At 38.3% G+C, this 20045-nt stretch overlaps 1 protein-coding gene across 1 annotated transcript; it reads right to left on the bottom strand.

Annotated features, from left to right (window-relative positions):
* Window positions 1–3231: 3231 nt before the first annotated feature.
* Window positions 3232–13610, bottom strand: LOC139712749 (clathrin heavy chain linker domain-containing protein 1-like). The gene is made up of 10 exons (XM_071624545.1): window positions 13416–13610; window positions 12759–12946; window positions 11587–11744; window positions 10948–11149; window positions 8429–8556; window positions 7388–7576; window positions 6275–6449; window positions 5488–5705; window positions 4506–4691; window positions 3232–3407 (listed from the first exon to the last, which is right to left on the bottom strand). The coding sequence occupies exons 1-10, from the start codon at window positions 13608–13610 to the stop codon at window positions 3232–3234; spliced, it is 1815 nt and encodes a 604-aa protein (XP_071480646.1).
* Window positions 13611–20045: the final 6435 nt, after the last annotated feature.

Genomic DNA, 20045 nt, shown 5'->3' with positions numbered 1-20045 from the left:
TTATTTTGGGCCATTACATTTCTTTTTCAGGCCACCAAAATTTTAAATTCATAGATTCTAGTGGCCAAAATGGGCCACCAAAGAAAGAAATTAGTGTCAATTCGAGCCCTGTATTAGGATTACTCGTTTTGCATATATAGTGCTTTTTGGCAATGCTGCACTTTGTGCTCAAAGCATTTAACAATGTGCTGTTGCCAATTTAAGAGCACAAACAATGAAGTGGATAGCAGTGCCTTGACTAGCAGTTTTGATGAAGTGGTCTTATCCAGAGAATGGGTGTGCTATACCAAAGAGGAGAAGAAGGTGTGTAGTTAACCAAAGATACTTGTGGCAGGCATTAGAAGATAAGAAGAATATTCTGTCCATCTCTTGTTCATGTGATGGAATGAATCTTGCCACTAGCATTCAAAAACAGACAAAAAGACAACATTTAATTCGTCAGCAAAATGCTACAGCAAAATGATTAAATACCTTTTTACTAAAAAATGGGCACATATTTCTATTGTCAAAGAAAAAGTAAAAGGGGGAAATAAGAGAATTTGTTGAACAAGTTGACAGGTGTACTGTACAACTGTACCAGTATACTTGGTGTGTTCCGTTCCTTAATGATACATGTATGTTTAGAATCATCTGCAAGTAAGTGAATGTACAAAAGAAAGTCATTATTTCCCAGGGTGACTAAAAGGTTCACTTGCTTTGGGGAAATAGACACCAACTTTTTTTTCACCATTTATGTGTCTGTTTGTATATTTAGCACCATTCCATTGGTTCTTCAAAAGGTAGTGCCTTTCTTGCAAAAGATCTATCAATGAAAACTAATGTTTTAGCCACTTGAGATTGTGTACTTGTGCATTCCAATGCAGTGTATTCTACGGTAATTTATCTGTCTGTATAAACGTCTTTTGGGTGAATGGATAAGTTCCAAATCCATTCAAATGGATTTCACTTCATGTATAAAGATACAGTATAAAATGTTATCTGTTTATAAAAACAAAGAAAGCTTTAAAGCATTTTGTTTTGTACATATTGTCAAAAGATCTGTGTAGGTGCACCTGTAAAAATTGGGAAATGTTCTAATAAAGGAACATGAACTTACAAATTTTATTGTGCTTTATATGAAAATGTCTTATCCTGTTCTTCATTTACAGCATGTACATGCTGTATTTTGCCCAATCTTGTCAAGTAAAACATTTGTTACCATCTGTCATCACTTCCACCATTACCACTACCATCACCACTACCATCACTATACCCGCATAAATCATTCACAATTCACAGTCATAAGTGTAATCAATCACCTAGGAGGACTCAAGAGTAACTCGTTTAGACAGTTAATTGAGTCTTAAGGAATGACCTTTGCCAAAGAAAGTATTTCACTAAACAAAAATGTAAAGTAAATTCATGATATTCCAAAGTTAATTAGTTTGGGGTTTTTTGCCATAGAAGAAAAATGTCAAATGTTGTACAAATAATGAATGTTTATGAGTGCAATGGACAGAATATTTCAGGAGGTGAAAGATGAAATGATCCATTCAACGAGGCTGTGCCTCGTTGAATGGATCAATAATTTCATCTTTCATTGAATGAAATATTCTGTCCATTGCACGAATGAAAAACATCTATTATTTGTTTTGTATAACACCTAAAATAGATCCTTGTCATTTGATGTTTTATGAATTTAGAAACATGAGAGAATGTGCAGGATCTGAGATCAGGAGAGTCCTCCCCAAGTGCTCGACGCTAGTGTGCTGTCACATACACACTGCAAACGCAAGCGCTTTACATGCGTAGTGTGCCGAGCTCTCGGCGTACGTGCAATGGAGCAAATCTATGGATCCAAGATTGTACCGCAAATGAAGCCACAATTGCATGAATGATGACGTACAGTAAAATGGGGCGAATGATCGATAGCAAACAAACATCAAATGACAAGGATCTATCTAGGTGTTATACAAATTGACATATGGTATTGAAGATGGCAATTCACATGTTAATTTACTGTCCTTGGTGTGTATGCATGTTCTCACCTTTGATACGTATATATGTGGTTGAGGGTGTGTGTGTATGTATATGTATGTTTACGTAACAATTGCATGTTTATCGGCGAACAAATTTACAAAAGTCAACAACAAGAATCACAGATTGTCATAAATTTTTATTTACACTATTTACAAAGTATCATATGTTGCATGACAATAAATAACAAAAGAAGGCAATTGTGCTCACAGCAATGAAATGTCAAGGTGGGTTATCTTCTCCAAGGCAATAAGAGTTTGGACCTTTTGTTGGACGGCTTTGTCGATACACATAAAACAAAGCTAAATGTACAAGAGGCTATAACCTATAGGACGGGTGTATCTGTCTTTGTCTTGCTTAGTAAGGAATGTAGAATTCAAACAAGCATCGACTGCACGATGTGCATGAAGACAGTACAAGATGTTTTTAATTTGTTTTTGCTCAGAATCGTACGCTTTCCTTCTTCAATTTACACTTGTATCGCACTAGCATTGTGAAAAATTACAAATTTGCCACAATGCAGCCAAACATCACATGCGGGTTCAAAGATGTAGATATTTGGGTAGGAGTAATTAGATGGGCTTTACACTCCGTCTCCCAAACCAAAACTCACTTTTTTCATGTCTTATTAAATTTGCAATATTTGCATGCTATAAATAGGAAGACAAGTCTCACATGATGTGGTTGGGAGGCACTTACTGCATTCTCAGAAATATGTGCATATAAGAGTGTATCATATCATCCATCTGTCTGAAAGAGAGATATATAATTTTTTGAAGAAAAAAAAAACCCTGAATAATCAGCCACAGTTGGTCTCATTTCTGCAAAATGTTACGAGTTAAAATCGTCGCGAATAAAACGCAACATTCTGAGAACAAGCATAATTACTGTAACAGCATTCATTAACTAATCAGTATACACTGCATTATGTAAGTCAGTCAAGAATGCACATCTGTGTTTACCGATGTTGCGCGGTACATGTATGCGGACACCAGACTCTCATCTTCTGTGAAGAAAGAGACTAATAAACAGTAAATGAAAAGTTTCAATACTGTTTCCGTATCGGGGCTGAGAGGGAGTTTCTGATGGATCGGTGGATCATTTCCAATGAGCATGAATACCTAGTGGTATGTGTGAAGGTGAAAGCCGGCCACCTCCCTACCACTGCTAAGGACGGTTTGAAAGGCAAAGTCACACGGTAGCACTGCCTCAAGTTTAGATTGTCTCTCTCGCCCTCCTGATCGCAGAGAGAACCGTGACGGCAGCCAAGAGTTCCAGTCCCACGTCGTAGGACCCGCTGTCCTGGCAGGCTCTAATTATCTGGTGCCAGACCTCGATCTTGGTGTCCGGATCATCGAAGACAAGATCCTTCAGACGCAGATCGCTTGCACCTGGATTGGACGGGAGATATGGAGTAAAAACATATTTATTTCTTCTTGGGTGGTGTGCATACATGTACATATCTCACAAGATTAATTCTGGCCAGAGAAAACCAAATTGACCTAGACATGAAATCATATCGTGTTTGATCGTGTTCATGTGTATGAAGCAATTATTAAAATATGATGCAGAATTTTTTTAGAGGAGAAAAAATAAAACATGCACATTCACCTGCATTACTTTTTACATGGATGTACTCAGTACATCCATGCTCACTAGCAGTGTGCAACTCATGTGCTTTTCTATGGGAGAAAATCCCTGTTCTTCCAAGCCATACACTGAAGTTAGCGATTACTTCTGATCATGCAAACCAATTTGAGGATCGTATATTTGAGCAGGATAATATGATAGTCGATACGCAGTTGGTACTAATGCTCGCAATATGCATTAGAAGAGTAATCAGTACATCGATTTCCTCATCAAATTATCGATTTTCAAATTGGCATGCAGTGCCTGGAAATTATCAAAAACTTCAGTTTTTGGCTTGAAGGCACGGAGGTTCCACCTCCCTGTTTTTTCTCATTAAAAAAAACACATGGATCGCACACCGCTAGTGAACAATCTTCCATAGGTTAATACACTGTGAGCTGGAGCTGAAGTTAGCATTATATTATAACAGATGCTATTTTTTCCCCTCTCTTATGGCTTGAAAAATCGTACTGTTCCAATTTTCTTACCATTTTTAAAGAAAAAAAAAACGAGCTAAATATGATAAAATCGGATGGGTTGGCAGGCATGGTACTGGTAGAGTCAGAACAAAATGATCAAACTATGCACTGAGTGGAAAGTGGTGTCATGGGAAACTCTGAACTCCCTGGATTTTTGCAGCCACCAAAATGTGTTTCTTTACCTGGCAGGTGTGTATCTGTGCCGTAGTCTAGGTTGGAAGGCATGTGCAAATGGGCAATTATGCACACACGGACAGACACACACATACAAACAAAAGCACATCAACCTGCAAAAAGACACTGAAAACTATTAATCTGCTTTAGTGGAGTATGTGATTGTGGCATCGCCAGCTGCAAATCACTGCAGGCATTGCCACCTACCTCTTTTGATGTCCAGGTGAATGTTGTCAATGAGCTCAATGCCAACCTGGTGATGGTCTGTCTTCAAAAGGGCACTAACCACTGACCCGACCGATAAGACTGGTTTGGTGGAGTGACCGCTGGACTGGACCAAGACCTCTGCCAGAGCTAGGGAGGGGCAGGCCACCAGCACTCCAATGTAGGCATCTGACAACAGAACATCAAAAGTACTATTTTGCAGCATTTGTTGCAATGATGGTATTACATTTCTTTCTTCTTGAAATAAAATTTCAAGAGCAACAATACCTAGACAAGTACATTGGAAACTTGATATAAAGAGATCTGTTATAACAAATACCTGATATAACAAACTAATTTCTCTGGTCCCAATGAATTTATTTCCTTTGTTTTGTATTGCTTATTGATTACTGATATAACAAAATATCTGATAAAAAGAACAAATTTGTCTTGGTCCCAAGGATCTTGTTATACTGACTTTCCACTGTATTATGTAGGTTTAATTGCCACATAATGCATATTATGCATAACTTGATACATCCAGTGAAAATATCAGTAATAAGCACATAATTCGTTGGTGGGGTGACAAAACCTCGTATCTCAATATTTGGTGAAAATGAGTTTTCTTCATTATATTGAAGCTAGGAACCATTACTATGTAATTCCCAATTCTTATATGCCCATCTGCAAAAATAAAGTCACAAATGATAAACAAAAGTTGGCTGTTTCCATTGACTTACATGTTATGGTAGCCATGTTTTTTAGCTCTCCTGAACATTTGACATTTTTGAGATACGAGGTTTTGTCACCCCACCAACGATATACTGTTCATGGTTTTTTGCTTTCATTTTGGCTTGTTTATTTGTTGTTTGCTTTTAATGTTAAAAGAAAGTCAGACAAAAAAATGACATGCACGGTTAGAATGAACCACAAACATAGTTTTCCAAAGGATTACTGAACTGTTCCATCATAGCATGAGACCTACCTCTGCTGAATTTGACAGACTGTGCATATTCCAGCATGGCATGCACTCGGCCCTGTTTGCACATGCACACGGCGGCCTGTATGTGGGCACCGACCTTGGTGTAAACAGCCTGTGCTAGGGGCAGACACTGACCCATGATGTCTTGACCTCTGACCTGCTGACCTCGGCCATGGGCATAGTTGTAGAGGAGGTGGCCCAATGGCTCTGAGTAGGTCAACCTGGAATTCAGTGGGATGAAAGAATTAATTGTTAGATGCATCATTGCCTTTGCTGTAGCAAGTGGTGAGCATATCAAAACATACATTTAAAATAATTCATATTTGAATATTTCATTGCAGAACTCTAATGTATTGTGTGTAGGATACAGTTTCTAAAATCATCATTTTTATTCATTTTTTTTCTTTTTTAACCGGACACATACATTACATCCAGCATCAAAATGGATACTACAAAATATGTTGGCATCCACTTCAATTATTCAATTCAATCAATATTGGTAAGTTTTCACTGACAGTTTACTTCTTTCAAACACAACAGAAAGCCACCAAAAAGTGTATTGAACAAACTGCAGCAGCTGCACTTTCATATTCTATCATAATCTATCCAGCATCTATCATGGGAATTTGTGAAAGCAAGTCAAGTTTATTTCTATGGATGACAATTTCCATTACATTCATCTTTACTTCTATCAGCATTAATATTGCTTGCTGGATATTTCTATAGCTCTGCAATGAAGAAAAATATACTTCAAAGCACTTAAATGCACTATGAGTCCATCGCATCTCACCAGTCGTTTGCGACCCAATGCGTGACGACATCCACGCGATCCTCGCTGAGGGCGCTCTTCACACACTCCAGCGTGGTGTCCGCATTGGGGGGAACACCAATGGCAGGCACGGATGACATGAGAGCCTCGGCATACATTAGGAGGGGGGACTTCTGGCCTCGTTTGACCCTCACAGCTGGAGGATAAAGGAGAAGAAAAAACAGTGTAGAGCTTGGTACACAATATTTGGCATCAGTCTACTATCATGCACATGAATGTTTAGCTTTGACAGGACATGTCCAAAATTTTTCAAGTTCTTAAAACAAAAAATGACTATAGTACGGTGTTGGAACACATATCTCCATCTCCACTGGTACTGTTTTACAAGTGTAATGGTAGTGATTGATTTAGAACAAAGACCTCAACACATTCAACCTAGTGTTGAAGGGACCACTCCTATGAATATCTTGTAAAACATGATATAATTTTTTTGAGGGACTTGAAACCACCAAGGGGGGGGGGGGGGCCTTTTTGGCCCCCCCTTCAGATCTCGGTCGTGGATCTTGCGATCCTCGCGAAAATTTGCACTAAGGTAGAGGCTAATGTAATCTACAAGACTGTATAGTTAGATTTTTTAAATTTTAATCTATGTATTTTATATTAATTAATTTATGCTAATTTATTTGTGGTGAACATATTCTTTTCAATATCCTCAACAATAATATTGAAACAAAAATTTGGTTTCATAATTATTTCTTATGTATTTTATTGTTTATTGAATTTCTTATTGTATCAGCCATTGAAAGTAAAATTGAAAGTTGTCGCGGTGAGAGCATCACACGTTGCAGAATAATCACGCGAAACGTCGAGGGGGGGGGGGGGGGGCAAAATGCCCCCCCCCCCGTGGGGATAGGGTTAACTTGACGTAGATGGCTTTCATACCGCAGATCACCCGTACATCCAGTTTTCACTAATTAATGAAACACAAATTCTTACATGGCAATATCCTCTCACTTTTTGAACAGGATCTGACACATTGGCTTTCTTGGAGAAACGTCATAACTGATCTTCATATTTAAATTGTCACCTTTTGTAGAAAGAAGAACGCTTTAAGAAAAAAAGAAAGCCTCTTACCTTTGAATCTCTGGAGGGTCTCAGGGTTACGGAGGATGCCCTTAGGGCTGTTGGCAGCATGCATTGCAGCCTCCAGGTAACGAGAGTCCTCAAACATCTCATTGAAGTGCTCAATGTACTCCAGGAGGAGCTCTGCCTCTCGCTCCTTGGTAGGATCATCATCCTCAAAGGTGGAGGCTGTTTCCTGACCTGGAGAGAGACAGAGACATCAATTGTGTAACAGATGGGAATATAGCAGACATATAACAAGGTGAGACTTATTTGATATACATACGCCACTGTTACCGCAGACATTTTGGCAGTGCATTAGTTTTTGTGTATTTTGCACAACTTCTGGCTAGAGCAAATTCTTGAACCAGTGAAAATATCTTCACAATTTTCTCTGCACATTGTGAATGGGTTGATAACTGCGCAATGCACATTCAACAACCTGCGAATGTTTTTGAGCTATTCAGCATGAAAAATTAATCTTGTGAAAATATTGACATTTACCGTATATAAATGGATGTTACGGGGTTTTTTTTCCATACGACATTCAGGATTTTTTTTTTTTTTTTTTGCATACAAATACTCTCTAGGAACATTGAAATGGTGTTAAACTTTTTGGGGTTAAATCCTGTTTTGATACACTGTATGTTTTAGATTAAAGATATTTGTAGAAGTTTGGAAATCCTAAGGCAGTTTTATCATGAAGAGGAAGTTTTTAAACATGGGAAGAATTGCACTAATATGGACTTGTATATCTACACCCAAGAAAATCAAAATCATGTAGGACATAACTGTGTCCTGTGTGGTGTTGTATTCTGTTGGCACAGCTGGCTATTAGGCAAACCACATATCATGATGAAAGAGGACTGCAGCTGTGCTTACACACACAAAAGATACATGTATTTTCGTTTATCACAAATTACAGTATCTCATTTTACATTACATGAAGAAGTGAATGCATGAAGCTTCATCCAAATATTCAATCTATGAACAAAGAACAAAAAAAAAAACATCTAATTCCTTTCCTCTGTAACGAACCATGGAGGTACTCACTCCTAACACTCATCATGGACCCTGAACGAGCCAGGGCCATGGAAACCGCCTCAGCTGGCCCAAGTAGAAACTGCTTCTCCTTGTAGTAGGCTGTCAGTGCATCAAGGGCTATTCTCACTTTCAGACACCTGCAGTATAGCAAGAAAAAAAAACAGTTTAAAGGGATGTTATAGTTTTTGTTGATATGGGGATTCAGACTTTAACTGTTTGTGAAATAATTAGAAATCACTTAATATCTAAGAGCATGCAATTTTAAGAGGAATTAAAAGTTTATTTGATGAGAGTCAGTTTTGAAATGGCTGATATATCCAAAAACAACGAGGTCCTAATAATCGGTAGGACCCATCTTTTATAAGGACCACTTTGTTTTACTTTGTTTTTCAACTGGTGAATACAGGAATACAGGTAAATACCATGAAACACACGTCTAAAATCACTTCTAATCTTTTCAGCTATGCTTCATAACCAGACAAGAAGTGGAAACCCAGGCAAACAGAGCCACACAATCGAATCTTACAACAGCTGATGTTTGCTCTTAAGCAAAGAAAATAAAAATAAAACAGTATATGGCACGCCATCATAAGATAATATTGGGGCAAAACAGGTATATCTGTGAACACAATGATGACAATGCAAACTTTACTCACTCTTGCAACAGATGATTCTGTGATGTAAAAGGATCACTAAAAACTGATGCTAAGACACACACACATGTTGTGCCATTCAGCACGAAGTTTAGGGTTTGCTACTGGTATTCCCTCACTGAGCCAAAGGGCTGGGTCCGGGTAATTGAAAGGATTGAAGCCCTTTTTCATGGTATGACTGCACCGAAAAGTGAACAATGCCTCTGATTACAAGATCAATAAAATCTACCAGAGGAGCTCCCTCTTGGGTTGCACAACTACTGCGTGCCTCAGTGAATTCTAAAGAGGCTGCAGACCGCCAGTGGGATTATAACCCCCAATTGGGTGCATTGTGACCATAAAAGAGCAAACATAACAAAAACAGGTTGTGTGTGAAAGTACCAGGTAACTCTCTTTTCTATGTACCTACAATAGAGCAGGGATTAAGCAGGGAGAGGAAAAAAGTGAATGGACTTACTTGCTCACAGAAAAATATAACACAAACACCATTACTTCAAGATTACACTCCAGCATTAACACCAACACCATCATCAACTCTAAGCTCTGGCAAAGATACAGCAAGATCTATGTTCATGATGCAATTGCAAAGATCGCAATGATCGAAGGCAGGTCACATTCGTAGGCATGTGTGACACTGAAGTGTAACGTGATGTATGTAAAGAAAGTTTGCCATGGATTTGAGAAACTTTAGACTACAGGGTGTGGGAAGCTAATTATCGTACCCTGTTACTCAATGGGGTGTAGACTGCTAAGAACTGGAAACACTTGATCCTTAGGATAATGACTGCAGGTACACATACACGTAGGTGATCAACTTCTATCTCGTAGGTCACTTTATACAGAGAGGCTGGTTCTAACAAATTAATTGAGAGAGGTTGCTCAGCAAATTTCACATCATTTCAGTGAAATTGGCACAGAGCAAACGTATTGTTATATTAATTTTGAGCAAGTGCCAGATAACTGTATACTGCTAATATTTCTCGAGGATATTATTTTTGTGAATTTCACTAGTTGGGCGCTATTCGCAAATCTAAAAACATGCGAAAATATTAACACTGTTCCAAAAAAACATGAATGTGATGTGCACGCATACATTTCTCCATTTAGTACAGTCCTCAACAATTGTGAATTTAACCACTAGCAAAATTGTCAAGAAGTCCTAATTCATTAAAAGTTAGACTCGCAAAGTATATGTCATACCTATACAATATCTGCCTATCAAGTAGGTATTGAATCACTCTTTAATCAATTGGTGTTTTAATCACAGAAAAACTATAGTTTATAATACCTGTTGTAAATATGAATAACAGCATGAATGGAAGTGGATAGCTAAATTCAAGCAAACTGGGTCCTGCCTTTGATTGATGGTAATACTTCACCAACTGGTAATTTGTACCATATTACATTCAATTTACAAGACATGCATGGTCACTGCTGGGAATCTGGGATACAAGGACCCCATCAAAAATGGGAAAATGGCTGCATATCTCTTGACTTACCTGGATACAAAAGTATGTGGATTGAGCTCAAGGATGTTTATTTCTCTGAGTTCAGGACACAATTTTGAATAAGTAGAAAGTTTGAGTATCATTTCAGTTATAGTTTGAAGGAAATATGAAACCCTTGCATGAATGTTTCTGTATTTTAATTTCAACACATATTCATGCACACAAACAAAAAAGTAGTAAAATATATTTTGTTTCAAGCTTTGATTTTTTTTTTTTTTTTTGGGGGGGGGGCAAAAAAATCAAAAGAAAGGTCGCTGTAGGTCATATCACTAGCTGAAATTCAAAAGCAGTTGCTATAAAGTGTGTGTGTGTGTGTGTGTGTATGTGGGTGTGTCTGTGTGTCTGTACATCTTCCTTTTATGCCTACCTTTCTTTGAGTTGTTGGTTCTTTTCTTGGACGTTGTCTCTGGCTTTGGTCTTATTCTCCAACTGGGTCTTCAGTTCATTCTTCCTCACCTTGGTGGAGTAATCCCGATCCTTGCTCAACCGGAGGTCCCGCAAAACCGTGGTAAGTCTGTTGAATTCTCGATCCAGCCTGTCCACATCGGTGCACTCTTCTAGATCCAGACCTTAAAAGGGGAACGAGCATATCTTATATAATTGATTTGACAATGCCAAAATGCAATGGAAAACATTTATCTTGGATAATGACAAGGTATTTCAAATACTATAATAAATGTAATGCTTTGGCCTGCTTTGTGGCTATACTTCCTGATCAGTATCTGTTAATTTACTCTTTCTTTCATTGTTTGTATCATGCACCAACATGAATGGCCAACAAAGTTTTCAGGGTATTTATACCACAGTATTTGCCGTGTCACATAAACAAAATGTGACCAAGCCGTGTTCTCATACTTGCCTATATGTTTTCATGTGCCTGCATGTATACGCCTTTGCTTCTGCTAAAGGTATATGATTGTATACATCTGATTTGATTGGATTTCAAATCAAACATATACAGGTATATGTGCCAATGAGACTCTATTTTGCATTCCTATTAATATACCTTTCAGCATCTGGTCCGGCAATGTTGGTAACTTTTTCTTCTGCTGCTCTATTTTCTCTTCCGCCTTCCTTTTCACCTCATCTCTTTTGTGGTATATTTCGGCGATCTTCTTTAGTTCAGCCTTGTACCTCTCGTTGTCTGCCCGTATAACAATAAGTCTAAATGGCGTGAAAGAATCAGCAATGGTGCAGTTTTGTCACAATTCAATAAAGTGCTACAGAGATTAGAGCAAAAAAAACAACAACAAAACAAAAAACATAAATTAACGGATAAGAAAAAACAACAACAAAACTTTATGAGTATCAGAATAATGATATTACATTAACAGGTTGCTGTAAGATACCCAATATGAGACATGTGAGAACTTACTGTTTACATTGTACGCTTTCATTCAGTCCCACAAACATGAATGATGTCCAAAATAATCATGAAAAGTGTCTGCAGTAAACACTATGACTTTGGGGTCCACATAGACTAAGCTCTCTCGTTGCATTAATGTTGATTTTGTAGATACACTCAAGTGTGAATGCCACCAAATGATCACTAATTCGTTACGGACAAGTCCCGAGTATACCGGGGGAAGGTGCCTACGGGAAATGCATGTTATAGCAGAATTAGCCCTTCCTCAATGGGTTATGGTAGCATGGAGACTCTGCCATAAGTACTACTCATAATATCATCAAGCCATTATTTTTTGGTTTTTTCAACGCATGAAAGATTTACAGGTCATATCCTTTTTACAAATGTCACAAAATTTTGCAAGGTTGAAGAGTAACATCACCCAACGTCGTTGTATGAAACCTTAGGGTTTTCAATAAAGAAATGAAAACCTAACCCACTGACCCCATGTCACTCCAGAATACGTTCCCCTTTTGTACAGAGAAAAAAGGTTGAATTTCTGGGTCCGAATAAATTCAATTAATATGGAAATCTACAGAAATGCTTCCCCCTCCCTCCAGTTTTCAGTTTTATCATTCTGAGGAAAGGTCTGAATTACCTACCTCTACAATATACAAGCCTATGAAAGGATTCTTATTTTCAGAGTTGCAAAAGGGACACATGAACTTTAAAGCTTCCACAACCTTCTAAACTTCAATCACAGTACACCTGTAGATGACATATATAAGTGATAGATGACTCAGTAATGAAAATGGCAACTGATTTCAACTCACTTTTGCTCCAGTTCATCTGCCCTCTTCTGATAGAGGCTGAGGGTTGTCTGTTCAGATGCCAGGGCTTTGACCTTTCCAGCAAGATAGAATGCCTCCTCCTGACCCCTTTCGATCGTGTCAATGCACTCTTCATACTCAGCTTTAATGGCACTTAGAATAGGTTTATATGCACTCACATTGTCCATGATCTGTGAGGATGATGAAAGTGAAAACACAGTCACTCACATACTGTATTTACGTACAACTGTCTTGTCATTTACGTAGTTGCTATCATGAGGTATTTTACCTGAGAAATAAGTTAGACTTGTAAGTTGAATTTATATAATAATGAATCCAGGTTATATGATTAATATGTGCAGGCTGTCTATGACACTGTCTATATTTCAAATTTCATTCAAAAATGAATGCATTTCAAACTTTAAAGAAAAATGTAGGTACCTGCATAGCATTTTATGCACAATACAAATAATAATAATGATAATAATAATAATAATCTCCTATTTTAACAAGTTGAAAGAAAGCATTTCATACTGAATAAGTGTAGGTGGCCTGAAAATATTGTGCTCAATTGCTATAAAATAAATGATTTCCTAAAAAAAAATGTGAAACAAAATTAAAACTGCTGATATGTGGCTATGGGATAAAGAGAAGTCTAACCTGATCAAATGCCCCCTTATAGATCGCATATCTGTGGGGGTCAGGTCCTTCTTCTGAACATTCTACTCTGGCTATCTCCACTTCAATCTGTTCCTCCAGCTCTCGCAAGAACTGTTGGTGAGCATCTGGGCTGGGGGAAATGGGAGGAAGAACTCTTCTCGAGCCCTGCGGCTGCTGAGACTGGGGTTGTGGCATTGTTGTGATAACAAGTTCTGGATCCTGTCAACAAGAATACATGTACATGAATGTTTCACTTGAACCTAAATACATGTACATCTTGTACACTGATTTCATTGGCACACTAACTTGCTCTACTTCATTATAGCACACTGAAACACTTTATCCTTGTGACAGCTCAACTGGCACTTCATATTCAAACATCAGAGACACAAGTAGCTTGTACAGGTATTGCTGGTTTCACATTTTAACAATAAACATCCTGCATGACATGATTTGGCTTTAGAGGGTCAATTTTGGTTTGGGGCATTTTCTGACTGATTAGATTTATATTCTATTTTTGCATCTGTTGAATCAATTACTACTTTGTAGACTAGAAGTAGGAGTCTTAAAGTTACTCATTAATTTTACGTCATTTTGTCTATTTGTCAGCTTGTTTGTACATACATACATGTATATCAGTGAATGAGCACTTGGAAGGATGATGAAAATCTATGTTTTTTTAAATTTGTTATTACACAACCTCATGTACATTTTACATATCTTTGTCTGATAGAGAAGATCATAATCTACATTCAAACTTAATAGCACACGGCACAGTGAGCTCACTCAGTCAGGGATGCATTCAATAGCATAGCATACCCTACCAAAGCACAAGTGAAGTTACATGCCTGAGCTGAGTAGACAATAATAAGTCTACTACTCATCGACCACCTATTTTCAGATCGACCACCCTGGCGCAATGGCTTCCTCGCGTATAAAATCAAAAGTATGCATGGGACGGGGCGCAATATGCTGGAACATTCAAACATGAATAAAAATCAAGAGAAATTAGGGGGTGACAGGTAAAAAATAACTTGAGGAAACAGGAGGAAAAAAGAATTGAAGAAAATCCTCATTAGTTATACACATAATCAGGGGCGGATCCAGGAATTCCATAAAAAGGGGGGGGGGGCAAACAATATTTCTGGTGCTACTTCTGGATTTCATCTCATTTTTTCTTTTTGTTTCTTTTGTTTAAACAATAAATAAAGAGGGGGCGCGCACCTGGTGCGCCCCCTCTGGATCCGCCACGGCGTAATTTAAGATTGCTAACACTATTTGCCCATTCACTTGATTTACGCGTACGTGCTTTTCAAAAATGGGAAAATGGGTGGTAGATTAAAATTGACCAGCTTGCGCCAGTGAACGTAAGCTTGCGTTTATCGCCGAGAATTCCACGCGTACAGTACAAGTCAACTATATTTTCTAAGATATAGGCCCTATCAAAAGGACAAGGTATTTAATCGAAGGTGAAAGGTATTAATCAGTAATCTAAAAGTGGTCGATGAGTAGTAGTATAGTAAGGGGATTAGATCTCGCGGAGGGACTTAATGGTCGCGCATAGCAAAACTGCATATAGCAAGCAATATTACGCGTGGTACTAAGCGCAAAATTTGCCGATACGCCCATGGAATAAACATACCTGATGACCACTATATCAGAAGGAAACAGGTAAGAAATTTTTATTTCGAACAATTTTTTTCACTAAATTTCCAATTTTTTACCTTGTAATTTACCTTGTAATTTACCGGTACCTAAATTACTGGTACCTTAAGCTTAAAATCTGTTTTACGGATGTTGTCAGTTCGGGAAACCCACTCACAAGGGGGGCCCCTCCTTATAAGTAACCCGTCCCCCTTATAAGTAACCCCGTCCCCCTTATAAGTAACCCCCGGGGCACCCCTTATAAGGAGTCTCCACGCTTTTTTGCAATGCAACGCGAAAATGAAAGGACTGCGGCAATTTGCTTGATTATGTCCATAAAGCTTCACAAGTTTCCTAGTTACTCACGAAATTTGAGCAAAATCGGTTTGAGGCATCATATCTAAAATCATGGATTTAAATGCGATGTCAAACGACCCATGCGAATGCTGAAATGCGAGCGATTACTGGCGTGAGTGTCGCCAGGCGCGGCGGTGCGGCATGTACCTAGTCGCCACGTCTACACTCAAGCATTGCCGCGCCGCCGCGCCTGGCGACACTCACGCCAGTAGTCGCTCGCATTTCAGCATTCGCATGGGTCGTTTGACATCGCATTTAAATCCATGATTTTAGATATGATGCCTCAAACCGATTTTGCTCAAATTTCGTGAGTAACTAGGAAACTTGTGAAGCTTTATGGACATAATCAAGCGAATTGCCGCAGTCCTTTCATTTTCGCGTTGCATTGCAAAAAAGTGTGGAGACTCCTTATAAGGGGTGCCCCGGGGGTTACTTATAAGGGGGACGGGGTTACTTATAAGGGGGACAGGTTACTTATAAGGAGGGGCCCCCCTTGTGAGTGGGTTTCCCGAACTGTTGTAGCCTAGACGTGTCGTCTTGCTTGTCTCGTTCATAGCCGATAGAATTCGTAATTTGTTCAATCGATCGTTTATAAAATATAATATTCTCAGAAAGCCGAAGCACGTTAGTCGTTTACAGCCGCAGAGGGGCAGACATTTTCACGCATGAAACTACATAGGGCAGCTGCACGACCTTTATATACCCCGAGAATTGAACGCAGAAATTCAAGTCCGACATACAAACGGCGACAGCGCACTACTCCGTCATTATCATCAGGAGATTCTGGGAGGTGATTTTTCTGCATTTTCGTGATATTTGTTGAGAAATTCAGGTACGATTGTGGAATAAGTTAAATAAGAGCATCACAAACTTTCGTGCTCAATATAGACCCCTCAACCAGGGAGGTGCTATAGCACCTACCTGCCTCAACCATACATACTCCCTATATTTAATAATATATGCCACAGTCATTTAAATATTGTCGAAGAGAATCCCCCGTGTTCCATAACGATATAACTGACCACAAGTAAGCTCAGGTTTTCCAGTTTACATAGACAGAAAGATCGGTCTGTCCGGAGGACTCTTTTATATTTTGCCATTAACGCTGTCCTTTCCTTTACGGAGGGGATCCGTGAAGCCAGACGCAGTCTCCGCGGAACATTCCCCGATGGACAGATACAGACCGATCTTTCGGTCAACAGTTTAAAAAGCATCTGTTTGCCGAGTCGAAAATGCTGTTTGAGCCCACAACTGCTGCAGTATCACCAGTAGACTGCACGCTGAACGTTGGTACTGCAACGAAATTATTCCGCGCGTAGGACCTACATCATGTATTGTAACAAACGTAAACATATACACAAAATTCAACGATTGGGACTACATTTCGATGATGATGCCCGTCATCTCCGTCTCTAACATAGATACGAGATTTAGAAGCGTATCAAAAGAAGCTAATCATAGAACGTTTTCACACCAAAATGACAACGTGACAATGCATACCTGTAATCAAGAGCAAAAACCAAAATTTCTCTGTTTGTGGGCGCAATTCCACGAACAACGATCCCTCAAGGAATGTACTTCTGCTCGGTTGTAAAAATTGTAAACTAGTAACGAAGTGTATGTATCAATAATTGCCAAATTGAATCTGATTCTCTAATTAATAGTAATATTTTAATCCTTTAGAATTAGTTTTTTATATTTAGAATATTTAATTTTATATTTTTGGTGTACAGTATTTTTGTACCTGAAAGTATGGTCATATTTACAAATTTAGAAGAAAAAAAACTTGCCAAGACTTTACAGATCACTAAGTTTGTAGGGCAAGACTCTGCTGTATCAATGAAAATAACCCGCATATATTCAACAACACATTTTTCTTGACGACCGTCAACAAATCTGAATTCTTGATAGAAACCTGGTTGTGTTCTGTTGACCTGTGCCAAGAGAAGAGAAAGAAGCCATGCCTAAAGGGTAAAGTCGTGTTAATTATTTGTTCATGTATGATCAAATAGCATATTTAATTTGCTATTGTAGCAATTAATGGTATTTCTGTGACGTGACTGGGGTTGCAAGACGCGACTGAGGTGAGGATCTGAGCTAGATCCAGTGGACTCGACGAGAACAAAAACCTACGCTAAGCGTACGGTCGATCACGCAGCTCCCGAACCGTTGAATTGAGTGAAAGACAATATATTAATACGAGACATGAAAACTCGTCACATTGAGGACGAGTTAGGTGATACGCTTGTGGTCATCAGATGACGGTCATCTGCGATCGACAAAGAAAAGAATGTGATATAGGCACCTTGAAAATATATTGAGCGTGCATGCCAAACCGTTTCTGTAACCACTCGGCCACGGGTCATCCACGGAAATGGTAAGACAAAAAAAAAAATACACACAACAATGTATAGATATAACAGGGGGAAAGTCAATGCCCACTCAACTATTAAACGTGGCCGTGCGAACATCTATTGCATTGCTAAACGGAAAAGCGGCCTTGTAACGACTGAGGTCGCTATGCCATTTCTGGCAACTTGGGAAAAATACGTCCCGCAGACATAAAACCTATAATCGGCTGGTTTTTGATACCTTGCCTTTAATCACGCACGTGTGCAACCTTACGTCTCTGAGACGTCGCCTTTAACCTCTCAGTCATACGTCTCGACGAGAAAATATGAGGAACGTAAACTTATATGTGAAAGATGACTCAGGAATCGTTTCGTCCATCTTCCATTCTCATTTTCAGTTTTATGCTGCAAAATACTCAACCTGGTGAGAAGATTAAAAAAAATAAAATAAAATGTATGATTACTGCAGCTTATTGTCTCAGCTACAACATACTTAAGTTTCAGAGGAAATCAAAATCAAGTGATGTAAAGGTGCTCGAGCGTTATCGAGTCAATGCATGGATAAAAAACAAAAATCCCCTTTCATAGACATAACGTACAATCTTCGCTGATTTCGATATCTCGCCTTTAACCATACCTTCTAGCATGATGACGTCATCAAATTAGAAAATAACGATATGGACTTGAAAGTTGTTCAATGTATAACATATTCATCGTACGTTGTCAGTTTGCTATTGACATGACGATCGATCACATGAACATGAGGCAGCTATTAGTACCTGTATGAAATTATTATAGGCGTGGCTATCAAATTCCCCTAAAATTTCCTTATAATTGCTTTATTTTTACACACAGTTAAGCTATCCCTTTAAACTCGTCACAGTTTAATTAGAATCATTAACATCATACATTAGTACCATATTCAGTTCCATAGCTGATCACGTTTGCTAATTAATTAAGATTAATTGTCTAGAATGTGTCATATGGCCAACCTGTATACACACGTACACACACACACAATGCTAAATGTATGTATCAAACCTCTGTAACACAACTTTGAACTAACTGTAGGAATTATCGCTGTACTTATCATCTATACTTTTTATCACTATCTGAAACTCCACAAAAACCACTAATTGACAAATAATCATCAATACAGAAGACTGACTTAAAGGAACAATTCAAATACCTTTTTTACAATGTATAGCTTGTTCCATGTATAAATCAGCACAAAGTAACCACGACTACATTGTGTTACTGAATTGATATGAACAAATTTCATTTTATTACAATATTTTAAATCAGTTTGAAAAGCCCAGCCTGCAAAATTTTGCAGCAGTCGAAGTAATGCAGTCTCCAACGCAAAACAAAGGGATACTATGTGAGTGTGTGCGTATAGTTGTGTTTACATGCGAACGTGATTTCTACATGGACGAAGGTGTAGTACTCCATTGAAGAAAAAACAAATTAAAAAAATAATTATTTTCTTTCGTGCTCTTGTGAGGTTCGAACCCGTACGTGTGCAACCTCACGTTTCTGAGACGACGCCTCTAACAACTCGGCCATACGTCTCGACGAGAAAATTAGAGGAACGTAGATTTATGTACGTGAAAGATGAATCAGGAATCGTTTCGTCCACATTCCATTCTCATTTTCAGTTTTAAATTGCAAAATTGTCAACCTCATGAGGAGATTTCAAAGAATAAAATGCATGATTACTGCAGCTTATTGTCACAGCTACAACATACTTAAGTTTCAGAGGAAATGAAACAAAATCAGCTGAGATAAAGGTGCTTAAACGTTGTTAAGTCAATGCATGGTTTAAAAAAAAACTCACCTCCGATAGACAATACACGTAAACTTGTCCGATTTTGCGTCTTTACCTTTAATCACAATTTAAGGTATGATGACGTCATCAAATATCAAAAGCATGATATGGACTTAAAAGGCAAATGTTCAAAGTACAACATATCTGAATTTGGGATAATATTGAGCTTAAACAACAGAGATACGAGTAAATGAATGACAGAAACAGTACCTCAAAAAAATTAATTCCACTTTTTTGATTTCAGATGATGATATGATGACGTCATGAGTTTTCCTGGCAATATTGGTACTTGAAACGTTATTTCCAATTCATATGCTTTTGTAATATGCAATAGAAATTTAGGGTCAATGGACGATTTAAAGAGCTATGCCGAAATAAACAAAGACATGTTTTTTCACTATATTTGCAGAAAGACGCGCGCGCGGAATTTCAACTTTGACGCCAGTGCAT

This window comes from Diadema antillarum, unplaced genomic scaffold (genome assembly GCF_040938485.1).
Source record: "Diadema antillarum isolate AM-2024a unplaced genomic scaffold, OU_Dant_1.0 seq00001849_RagTag, whole genome shotgun sequence".
Taxonomy (NCBI): Eukaryota; Metazoa; Echinodermata; class Echinoidea; order Diadematoida; family Diadematidae; genus Diadema; species Diadema antillarum.
Note: the sequence above shows the minus strand (reverse complement) of the source record. Positions and strands in the feature narration are given on the sequence as shown.

What these genes read in the sequence shown, in the direction of transcription:
- LOC139712749 (XM_071624545.1), bottom strand. Translation starts at nt 13,610, where the DNA reads ATGCCACAACCCCAGTCTCAGCAGCCGCAGGGCTCGAGAAGAGTTCTT. An exon ending in AACCAACAACTCAAAGAAAG is followed by an intron (nt 8,557 to 10,947) that starts GTAGGCATAAAA and finishes GCTATACTGCAG; the next exon opens with GTGTCTGAAAGTGAGAATAG. An exon ending in GTCTGTCAAATTCAGCAGAG is followed by an intron (nt 4,692 to 5,487) that starts GTAGGTCTCATG and finishes TTCTGTTGTCAG; the next exon opens with ATGCCTACATTGGAGTGCTG.